Below are 12,064 nucleotides of genomic sequence, written 5' to 3' on the forward strand. Positions count from 1 at the left end.
TGCTGGAGAATCCAAGATAACAAAGTGTGAAGCTAGATGAACACAGCAGGCCAAGCAGCATCTCAGGAGCCCAAAAGCTGACGTTTTGGGCCTAGACCCTTCATCAGAGAGAGGGATGGGGAGAGGGTTCTGGAATAAATAGGGAGAGAGGGGGAGGCGGACTGAAGATGGAGAGAAAAGAAGATGGGTGCAGAGGAGAGTATAGTTGGGGAGGTTGGGAGGGGATAGGTCAGTCCAGGGAGGACGGACAGGTCAAGGACGCAGGTGAGCTCAGGAGGTAGGAAATGGAGGTGCGGCTTGAGGAAGAACAGGTTAGGGAGGCGGGGACAAGCTGGGCTGGTTTTGGGATGCAGTGGGGGAAGGGGAGATTTTGAAGCTTGTGAAGTCCACATTGATACCATTGGGCTGCAGGGTTCCCAAGTGGAATATGAGTTGCTGTTCCTGCAACCTTTGGGTGGCATCATTGTGGCACTGCAGGAGGCCCAAGATGGACATGTCTAAGGAATGGGAGGGAGAGTTAAAATGGTTCGCGACTGGGAGGTGCAGCTGTTTATTGTGAACCAAGCGGAGGTGCTCTGCAAAGCGGTCCCCAAGTCTCCGCTTGGTTTCCCCAATGTAGAGGAGGCCACACCGGGTACAGTGGATACCACATTTGCAGATGTGCAGGTGAACATCTGCTAAATATGGAAAGCCATCTTGGGGCCTGGGATGGGGGTGAGGGAGGAGGTGTGGGGGCAAGTGTAGCACTTCCTGCGGTTGCAGGGGAAGGTGCCGGGTGTGGTGGGGTTGGAGGGGAGTGTGGAGTGGACAAGGGAGTCACGGAGAGCGTGGTCTCTCCAGAAAGCAGACAAGGGTGAGGATGGAAAAATGTCTTTCGTGGTGGGGTCGGATTGTAGATGGCGGAAGTGTCGGAGGATGATGCGTTGTGTCCGGGGGTTGGTGGGGTGGTATGTGAGAATGAGGGGAATCCTCTTGGGGCGGTTGTGGCGGGGGTGGAGTGTGAGGGATGTGTTGCAGGAAATGCGGGAGACACGGTCAAGGGCGTTCTCGACCACTGCGGCGGGAAAGTTGCAGTCCTTGAAGAACGTGAACATCTGGGATGTGCGGGAGTGAAATGCCTCATCCTGGGAGCAGATGTGGCGGAGGCGGAGGAATTGAGAATAGGTGATGGAATTTTTGCAGGAGGGTGGGTGGGAGGAGGTGTATTCTAGGTAGCTGTGGGAGTAGGTGGGATTGAAATGGACATCAGTTTCTAGCTGGTCACCTGAGACGGAGACTGAGAGGTCCTGAGAGGGACTGAGAGAGCCTAACCCTCCCTCCACTGATCCCTTCACCCACCTCCAACACAAGTCCTCCTCCTGGACACCACCCCCAGGCCTCCTACCCTCCCTCGACCTCTTCATCTCCAACAGCCGTCGAGACATTAACCGCCTCAACCTCTCCACCCCTCTCACCCACTCAAACCTCTCCCCCGCAGAATGGGCAGCCCTCTGCTCCAACCCCAACCTCACCATCAAACCCACAAACAAGGGAGGAGCAGTGGTAGTATGGCGCACTGACCTCTACATCGCTGAGGCCAAACACCAACTCTCCGACACCTCATCCTACCGCCCCCTTGATCATGACCCCACCCCCGAGCACCAAACCATCATCTCCAATATCATCCATGACCTCATCACCTCAGGGGACCTCCCACCCACAGCCTCCAACCTTATTGTTCCCCAACCCGGCACGGTGCGTTTCTATCTGCTTTCCAAAATCCACAAACGCGCCTGCCCTGGTTGACCTATTGTCCCAGCCTGTTCCTGCCCCACCGAACTCATCTCCACCTATCTGGACTCCATTTTCTCCCCTTTGGTCCATGAACTCCCCATCTACATCCGTGACACCACCCACGCCCTCCACCTCCTCCAGAACTTCCAATTCCCTGGCCCTCAACGCCTCATTTTCACCATGGACGTCCAGTCCCTATACGCCTGTATTCCTCATGCAGATGGCCTCAAGGCCCTCCGCTTCTTCCTATCCTGCAGGCCTGACCAGTCCCCCTCCACCGACACCCTCATCCGCCTAGCCAAACTTCTCCTCACCCTCAACAACTTCTCTTTCGCTTCCTCCCACTTCCTACAGACAAAGCGGGTGGCCATGGGTAACCGCATGGGCCCAAGCTATGCCTGCCTCTTTGTAGGTTACGTGGAAAATTCCCTCTTCTGCACCTACACAGGCCACAAACCCCACCTCTTCCTGCGTTAGATTGATGACTGTGTCAGCGCTGCCTTTTGCTCCCCAGAGGAGCTTGAACAGTTCATCCACTTCACCAACACCTTCCACCCCAACCTCAAGTTCACCTGGGCCATCTCCAACACATCCCTCACCTTCCTGGACCTCTCACTCTCCATCTCAGGTAACCAGCTAGAAACTGGCCTCGAGGATCCCCGTCGTTCTCATATACCACCCCACCAACCCCCGGACACAACGCATCATCCTCCGACACTTCCGCCATCTACAATCCGACCCCACCACCGAAGACATTTTTCCATCCCCACCCTTGTCTGCCTTCCGGAGAGACCACTCTCTCCGTGACTCCCTTGTCCGCTCCACGCTCCCCTCCAACCCCACCACACCCGGCACCTTCCCCTGCAACCGCAGGAAGTGCTACACTTGCCCCCACACCTCCTCCCTCACCCCCATCCCAGGCTGCAAGATGACTTTCCATATTAAGCAGTTGTTCACCTGCACATCTGCCAGTGTGGTATACTGTATCCACTGTACCCAGTGTGGCTTCCTCTACATTGGGGAAACTAAGCGGAGGCTTGGGGACCGCTTTGCAGAACACCTCCGCTCGGTTCGCAATAAACAAATGCATCTCCCAGTCGCGAACCATTTTAACTCTCCCTCCCATTCCTTAGACATGTCCATCATGGGCCTCCTGCAGTGCCACAATGATGCCACCCAAAGGTTGCAGGAACAGCAACTCATATTCCGCTTGGGAACCCTGCAGCCCAATGGTATCAATGTGGACTTCACAAGCTTCAAAATCTCCCCTTCCCCCACTGTATCCCAAAATCAGCCCAGCTTGTCCCCGCCTTCCTAACCTGTTCTTCCTCTCACCTATCCCCTCCTCCCACCTCAAGCCGCACCTCCATTTCCTACTCCTAACCTCATCCCGCCTCCTTGACCTGTCCGTCCTCCCTGGACTGACCTATCCCCTCCCTACCTCCCCACCTATACTCTCCTCTGCACCTATCTTCTTTTCTCTCCATCTTCGGTCCGCCTCCCCCCTCTCCCTATTTATTCCAGAACCCTCTCCCCATCCCCATCTCTGATGAAGAGTCTCGGGCTGAAACGTCAGCTTTTGTGCTCCTGAGATGCTGCTTGGCCTGCTGTGTTCATCCAGCTTCACACTTTGTTCTCCCAGCCTACTATTGTCAAGATTTGGCATGCTATTCAATGTCAAGGGAAAGAGTTAATGCCAGTCCTGTTGGAAATTGTCATTATCCAATATTTGTGTGCTGCGAATGTTACTTGCTATATGTGAAACAAGCCTGAATATTGTCCAGGTCTTGCTGCATGTGTGCATGGACTCCTTCAGAATCTGATCAGTTGTGAATGGTGCTGAACATTGTGTAACCATTGGCAAACATCCCCATTTCAGACCTTATGATAAAGGGACGGTCATTGCTGATGTAGCGGAAGATGATTCGGCCTTGGAAACTATCCTGAGGAACTCTTGCAGAGATGTAATGAAACTGAGATGAATGAACTCCAACAACAACCAACTTCCTATAGAATCATAGAATCTCTACAGCCATTCAGCCAATTAAGTCAACACCAACTCTCCAAAGAGCATCCCTTCCAGATGCATCCCACTAACCTATCGAGTAATCCTACATTTTCCCATGACTAAGAAATCAACTTAATCTAAAGATCCCTGCACAGTTTGAGCAATTTAGCAGGGCCAATCAATGTAGCCTGCACATTTTAGGATTGTGGAAGGAAATCAGAGTACCCAATGGAAACTCACGCAAACGCAGGGAGAATGAGCAAATTCCAAACAGCATGAGCTTGGAATCAAACCCAGATCGCTGGCACTGTGAGGCAGGGTTAAAGAAAAACACAAAGCATTCTATATATATATTAAAACAAGAGAATAATTAGGGACAAGGTAGGACCACTCAAGGATAAAGTAGGGAATTTGGGCTTGGAGACAGAGGATGTTGTCAAGATCCAACATGAGCACTTTGTGCTGGTATTCTCGCAAAGAAAGATGTGGACGATATTGAGATTTGTGTGGAGCATGCTAATATGGCAGGGTATTTTGAGATCAAGAAAAAAGTGGTGCGCTTCTTGAAGCACGTTAAGGTGAATAAATCCCCAGATCCCAATGGTATCTAACCCGTTGAGTGAGGCAAGAAAGGAAATTGCTGGGGTGTTAACCAAGATTTTTGTGTCCTCATTAGCTATTGGAGTGCTCCCTGAGGACTGGTGAGTTGCTCATGTTGCTTAAGAAAGGAAATAGAGAAAATCCAGGAAACTGTAGACTGGTAAGTCTCACATCAGTGGTTGGGAAGCTATTGGAGAGGATTCTTAGGGATAGTATTTACACTCATTTAGAAAAGCATGGCCGAATTAAGGATGCTCAGCATGGCTTTGTGTAAGGCAGGTTATGTCTTATTAACTTGATTTTGGAGGTGACAAAAGTGATTGATGAGGGTGGAGCAGCGTATGTTGTCTACATGGATTTTACTAGGGCTTTTGACAAGGTTCCTAATGGAAGGCTTAACCAGAAAATTATGATGCTTGGGATCCAAAGTTGGCTGCATGGATTCGGAATTAGCTTGTCCATAGAAAGCTAAGGGTCACAGTGGGTGGGTGTTTTTCTGGCTGGAGATTTGTGATTAGTGGTGTTCCACAGAGATCCATATGGGTACATTTGATGGCTGTGAGTTATCTTTATGATTTGGATGAAAATGCAGGTGGGTCAGTTAGTAAGTTTGTAGCTGATACAAAGATCAGTAGAGTTGCGGATAGTGTAGAATGTTGTCAAAGGATACAGTGCGATATACAGCACTTGCAGATATGGGCAGAGAAATGGCAGATGGGAGTTTAATCCAGGTAAGTGTGAGGCGCTGCATTTTGGGAGATCAAATGTGAAGGAAAAGTACACTGTTAATGGCAGGGAACTGAACAGTGTTGATGTTCCGAGGCACCTCTGGGTTTAAGGCCATTGTTCCCTAAAACGGGCCTCGCAAGTTGAATGGGTGGGAAAGAAAACATATGGCATGCTTGCTTTTATTGGTCGGGGAATTGAGCACAAGGGTCAGGATGCAATGTTGCAACTTTATAAGACTTTGGCTAGGGCACACTTAGAGTATTACTACTCTCATCACCACATTACAGGAAGGATGTGGAGGCTTTGCAGAGGATACAGAAGAAGTTTAGTCAACACAGTGTGGAGCTAGAGGAACACTGCAGGTCAGGCAGCATCAGAGAAGCAGAAAAGTCGATGTTTCCTGTTGGGATCTTTCATCAGCGCTCCATCTGAGGTTTACCAGGGTGCTGCCTGGATTAGAGGGTTTGAGTTATAAGGAGAGGCTAGAAAAACTTGGGTTGTTGTTTCTGGAGTGGTAGAGCTTGAGGACAGACTTAACAGAAGTCTATAAAATTATGAGATGCGTTTGTAGGATTGGCATTTGGAATCATTTTTCCCAGAGTTTAAATGTCTAATACTGCATGCATTTAAGGTGAAAGGGGGGAATTCAGAGGAGATGTGAGGGGTACAGAGTGGTGACAGTCTGGAATGTGCAGCCAGGGGTGCTGATAGCAGCGGACAGAATAGGGGCTTTGAAGGGATTTTCAGATAAGCACATGAATGTGCAAGGAATGGAGGGATATGGACCATTTGGCTCGACCTTACAGGTTGCAGTGGAGAGACAATGGGCAATATTTAAAGAACGGATGGTAACAGATTAGCACAGTTATGGTAACAAATCTGGGAACAGATTGGGATGTGTATGGAAAAAAAAGTATTAATGGGTATGGAAACAGTTTGTAATGTGTACAGTAAAAGATTGGGAATGACTACAGTAAGAGATTAGATGAGTATGTGAACAGATACAGATGGGCATGATAAATTAGGATGGGTATGAACAGATTGGGATGGCAACGGTAACTCATTGGAATGTGTGTAGTAAGAGTTTGGAATGGGTGTGGGAACACTTTGAGGTTGGTATGATAGATTGGAATAGATATGGTGAGATTGGGATGGGGGACAAATTAGGGTGGTTTCGTGGGTTAGGATAACCATCTCATTAATTACCCCTTCCCCATATCACTGACATTCGGTTCACACAACGTGACAGGTTCTCGGACCCGATTCTCTTCCTGATTCGGACAGGTCCAGTGTGCATTGTTCTGATTGGCGAAAACATTTTGTATCAAACTATCGTCACCAATCAACTTGAGGTGGGACCTGGAGTGAAGCCGTAACCAGTCAGTGAAGAGGGCGGGTACAGTCCTATGCAGCCAATAAGATCGACGCTTCCGGAAAAAAACTGCGGAGGGTGAGGTCCCGGGATGGAGCTGGAGAATATTGTGGCAAATACAGTATTACTGAAAGCCAGAGAGGGTGAGGATGGATAGTGTCACAGAGCAACAGGGGCTAGGGAAGGAGACGAGGGAAACACCGTTACTGAGAGCCAAAAAGGATGGAGGAGAACATCCTCACGAGGGCGAGTAGGGACAGAGGTGTTGAGAGCAAATTAGCATGATGGGGAGGGACAGTGTTGTTGAGACCGAGGCTGGAGAGGGGAAGTTGGAGTGGGGGGACAGTGCCATTGAGGGCTGGGGTGTTGGGGGAATGGTGCTATTGAGGGTGGAGGAAGAGGTGGAATGGTGGCACTGAGGGCTGGGCAAGGAGGGTGCCACCAAGTGCCAGAGAAGGTGAGGAGGAAAGGTACTGTCTTGGGCTGGGGAGGGCAGCACCATAGGCTGGAGTGGATGGTGTGACTGAGGGCTGGGAAGTTTGATATTGATGGTGTCATTGAGGGCTGGGAAAGGTATAGGAAGGGTGTAAAAGTATAGAATTTTGAGAATGGGTACAAAATGTGTATTTTGTATGTGGAGAGGAGGGTGCTATGTGGAGATAAAGGAAAGAGATGTGTAATTTTGGGAAGATAGGGTGAATTGTGAGCAACAGCAATGTGGTGTTACTTGTATTTTGTGTGAAGAGTTAGGAATCTTGGGCATTGAAGGAGGATAGGGTAGGATAGTGTGTGTAATGTGAGTATGAGCTGCATGGTGATCTCACTGTCCCTTGAGTAGGCTGGTTAATGGATGTGATAATGCATTGTCCTCTCTCTCGTGCTTGCTCTCACTCTCGCTCTGCCCCTCGCCCTCTGTGCTTGTCTCGCGTGCTCCCTTTGTCCTCGCCTGCACCCTTTCTATCCTCTCCCTGTTTTCTGTGTCCTTTGCAGGTGGTGGTGGAAGATGGAAAGGGAAGAGCAAGAAATGGCGTCAGATGCTGCAATTTCCTCACATCAGCTTGTGTGAAGAGCTGAGACAGACGATTGGTGAGTCACGTTCACTGAATTGGGCCATTATTTTAGTCTGAGACCTACTGACAGGCAAGGTCTAAAGTCAACATGCATCTCTAATCCTGGGGGTAGGGCTGGACTGTCAACAAGCATTGTATCTTGGGTGATGCCCATTGGGAAGATGTACTTATATGGGATTGATTTTAAACTTATTCAGAACCTATGCTACTTAATTTGTATTCAATATTTTTGGGCTCACTTTGGTTAAATCAAATCTTCAGTATCTGTAGTTCTTTGTTTTATATTAGTTAAATCGCATCTCTACTTCATAATAGCCTTTCTTCCTGGCTTTTGCTCTTTCCTGTGACAGCCCCAACATTCCCTAAATGAAGGTCATAAAGTGTGCTGCCCTTGCTGTTGAGGGTATGTGTTTCATGGGCTGCACCGTCTTTCTTTGCTTTGCCTTTAGACCATGATAAGTAGGATACAAACAAGCTTTGGCCCACTGATTCTGCTTCACCATTTATTGAGACAATAGCAGATGACAAGTACTTGTCTGCACTTTCTCCATAACCTTTGATTCCCTTAGTGATTATAAATCTGTCTGTCAAAATTTGAACATACTTATCAACTCAGTCTTGACAGCCCTCTGTGATAAAGAATTCCACAGAATCTCTACTCTGAGGAAATTCCTCCTCATCTGTCTTAAGTGGCAAACTCTTAGTCCAAGATTATGCCTTGTAGTCCTGAACACACACTCACAAGGGGAAACAACCTCTCCAGCTACCTTGTCAAGTCTCCTACGTTTCAATAAGGTTGCCTCTCATTCTTGTAATTTTTTTTTTTCAAAGAGTACAAGCCCAACGTATTCAACTTTACCTCAGAAGACATTCCCACCACACCTGATATCAGCCTAGTGAACCTTCTGTGGACTGTCAGTACATCTTAACTCAGATAAGGAGCCCAAAGCAGTTAACAATATTCCAGCTGTTGTCTGAGTAGTATCTTGGAAAATTTTAATAAAACCTCCTGACTTCTATATTCCATTCTATTCACGTTTTCCCTTTCTCGTTCCTTCTGAACCTAGCCCAAATCCATCTGTTCTGTAGCTTTTTTCAGTCTTTTGTCTTTACTTAAAATGATTCTTTATTTTTCCTGCCAAAGTCCATAATGTCTTATTTCCCCACATCATAGTTCAGTTATCAAGTTTTTGTCCATACACTTAGCCTGTTGATATCCCCTTGTAGACTGTCGTTCTCGGCACTGCTTTTCCACTTGTTTTTCTATCATTCACAAACGTGGCTTTCCTCATTCTTAGAATAAGAATTAGCTTTATTGTCACGTGCAGTTGATCGAGTGCAGTGAAAAGTTTGAAATGTCGCCACTTATGATGTCATCTTGTGTGCAGGATACCTAGGTACAGATACTTGGTATTTGGAACAAAATTGAAAGAATAGTAAGCAAAAGAAGAAAAGGGTGGGGAGAAAATGTACTTGAATTCCTGTCCTTTTCGCCCCAGTCGGTGGCAGGACCTAGCTTCCAGATGGCACTGGGCCAAGTCTCCAGACTATGCTGGGCTTCAAAACCCGAAGCCTTGCCTTCAGTCCACAAGGGCCTTTCCTCGCCATGTGGCCACCGGTCTGGGACCCTACCGTAGGACTGTCGTCCCCAAGCCAGCCTCCATTCTGGGACTGGCCTCTGGAGCTCTCCTCTTGCGCTTGCCTGTCTAGGACCTGCACTGGTCTGGTCAAGTCGTGGTCTGAGATTTGCCTGCAACAGCTTCCTGCCCAGGACTCGCTCCCTTCATTCACCTCCTGAATAAGCTTGAAGTTAGAAGCTTGAAAAGAAAAGGCTGGAATGTGCTACTCTGCTGCCGTCTTGGATCAGAAGTCATTATAATCATTATAAATGTGGGAAATATTTGTGTCACAGATTCCTCTGCTGCTCCACTAGTTGCAGGTTACCATTCTGAAAATGCCCCCTTTATCTCAACTCGCTTCTTACCCATCAGCTCCATTCAGCAGACTTTGTCATCCTCATCATTTGTTTTCCCACATATTTTTGTGAAATCCACCGTCATCACTTTCCTTCTCTGAGTCATTAATATATATTGTAAATAATTGTGAACTCAGCACTGATCACTGTGGTACTCGAATGGTGAAAGTGGGTCATGAAAAGTCAGTAGCAGACAGAATTAAGGAGAGTCCCAAGGCCTTTTGTACATCAATAAAAAGAAATAGGGTAACCTGGGAAAGAGTTCGCCCACTCAAGGACGAAGAGAGAATCTATGTGTGGAGCCAGAAGAGGTAGGTGATGTCCTAAACAAATATTTTGTGTCAGTATGTACCAAAGAGAAGGAGTTGGTGGAGGGTGATCTCAAGGAACGGAGTGTCAAATTTCTAAGCCAAGTTGCAACTAAAAAGGAAGAAGGGCTAAATTTCTTAAAGTATTAAGGTAGATTCGTCCCCAGGTCCTGATGGGATCTATCCCAGAATATTAAGGGATGCAGGAGACCAAATTGCTGAAGCATTGACCGACACCTTGTTTCCTCTTTGGCCACAGGTGAGATCCCGTGGGGTTAAAGATGAGCCAAAGTAGTCCTAATGTTTAAGAAAGAGAAAGCAGGGATAATCCAGGAAATTACAGGCCTGTGAGTCCCATGTCAGTGGTTGGGAAATTATTGGAAAAGATTCTGTGACTAGATCTATGCACATTTAGAAACAAATGGATTTATTAATGATAGACAGCGTGGTTTTGTGTAGGGCAGATAGTGCCTCACTAATTTGATCGAGTTTTTTGAAGAGGTGGCAAAGATGACGAGGGAAAGCAGTTGATGTTGTCTACAGGGACTTCAATAAACTCTTTGCTCAGGTTCTTTGTGGCAGACTGTTACAAAAGGTGAAGTCACATAATACTAGGGAGAGATAGATACAGAACTGGCTTAGTCTTAGGAGACAGAGATAAGGGTTGGAAGGATGCTATTCGGAACGGAGGATTATGACTAGTGGTGTCCCACAGGGATCAGTGCTGGGACCTCTGCTAGTTGTGGTCTACATGAATAATTTAGAAGAAAATGTAGCTGGTCGAATTTGTAAGTTTGCAGGCAATACAGAGATTGGTGGAGTTGCAATAAAGAAGAGGATTGCTAGAGAATACAGCAGGGTATAGATCAATTGGTGGCATGGGGAGAAAAATTCCACTATTTAAGCAAGGTAGCAAAGACAAGCCAGGAAACTAAGGCCAAAGATCTGACGCCAGTGGTAGGCAAGTAATTGGAGAGGATACAGAAGGACAGGAACAACAACATTTGGATAATCAAGGTTTGATTAGAGAGAGTCAGCATGAATATGTACGCAGGAAGTCATGTCAGATGAATCTTTTGGAGTTTTTCGAAGAGATAACCAAGAGGACAGATGAAAGTAGGGCAGTAGATGTTGACTGCATGGACTATAGTAAGGCCTTTGGACAAGGTCCCACAGGCTGTCCAGTCATGAAGGTGAGTTGACATGGAATCTAGGGAGAGCTAACTAATTGGAATCAAAATTGGCTTGATGGTAGGAAGCAGAGGGTGTTAGTTGAAAGTTGTTTCTTGGACTGGAGGCCTGTGACTAGTGGTGTGCCGCAGGGGTCGGTTCTGGGACCTTTGGTGTTTGTTATTTACATAAATGATCTAGATGTGAATGTATAAGGCATGATTAGTATGTTTGGCAATGTTACAAAATGGTATGCAGAGAGTGGTGTGTGTATATGAAACAATCTGCTAGGGAATGTGGTTGACGCAGGTACAATAGCAATATTTAAAAAAAATTTGGATGAGTACATGATCAAATAGGTTTAGAGGGATATGGACCAAATGCAGGCAATTGTAACTAACTGAGTTGGCACCATGGCCAGCATGAATCAGCTTGGGTTGAAGGGTCTGTTTCCATTAAAGGAAAACAAATTTGAGGTAATGCATTTTGCAAGGTCAAGTACAGGTGGAAATTTTATAGTGAGTGGTAGAATCTTTTAGGAGTATTGACATGCAGAGGTATCTAGGTTGCAGGCCCACTGACCAATGAAGGTGGCAGTGCAGATAGTTAAGGTAGCAAGGAAGGCCTGTGTCATGTGTGCCTTTATTGGAAGGGGCATTGACTACAAGGATAGGCAGATTATGCTGCAGGTCTGTAGAATTACAGTTTGGCCTCATTTGGAATATTGCATACAGTTCTGCTCACAATTCTACCAAAGGATGTGGATGCTTTGGAGAGGGTACAGAAACGTTTTACCAGGATGTTGCCTAGTATGGGGGATTTTAGTTGTGAAAAAGATTGGCTGAACTAGGTTTGTTTTCAATGAATGCAGGAGTTGAGGGATGACCTGATGATAAATGTTTATAAGATTGTGAAAGGTATAGATGGAGTAGAAAGTATGAGCCTTTTTCCCAAGGTGGAGAGGTCAATTACTAGGAGACATAGGTTCAAGATGCAGTGGGGAAGGTTTAAAAGAGATGTGTGAGGCAAGAATTTTGCACAGCATAGTGAGTACCTGTA

At 46.9% G+C, this 12,064-nt stretch overlaps 1 protein-coding gene across 2 annotated transcripts in view; it reads left to right on the plus strand.

The window, feature by feature from the left end:
- Nucleotides 1–6,521: 6,521 nt before the first annotated feature.
- Nucleotides 6,522–12,064, plus strand: part of grk6 (G protein-coupled receptor kinase 6) — a 52,346-nt gene continuing 46,803 nt past the window's right edge. For both annotated transcript variants that reach the window (XM_059650758.1, XM_059650759.1), the window contains exons 1-2: nucleotides 6,522–6,625; nucleotides 7,473–7,568. In XM_059650758.1, coding sequence (XP_059506741.1) covers nucleotides 6,574–6,625; nucleotides 7,473–7,568 — 148 coding nt within the window. In that variant the 5' untranslated portion in view covers nucleotides 6,522–6,573. The remainder of the gene's footprint in view (nucleotides 6,626–7,472; nucleotides 7,569–12,064) is intronic.

Source organism: Stegostoma tigrinum, chromosome 13 (genome assembly GCF_030684315.1).
Source record: "Stegostoma tigrinum isolate sSteTig4 chromosome 13, sSteTig4.hap1, whole genome shotgun sequence".
Lineage (NCBI taxonomy): Eukaryota > Metazoa > Chordata > Chondrichthyes > Orectolobiformes > Stegostomatidae > Stegostoma > Stegostoma tigrinum.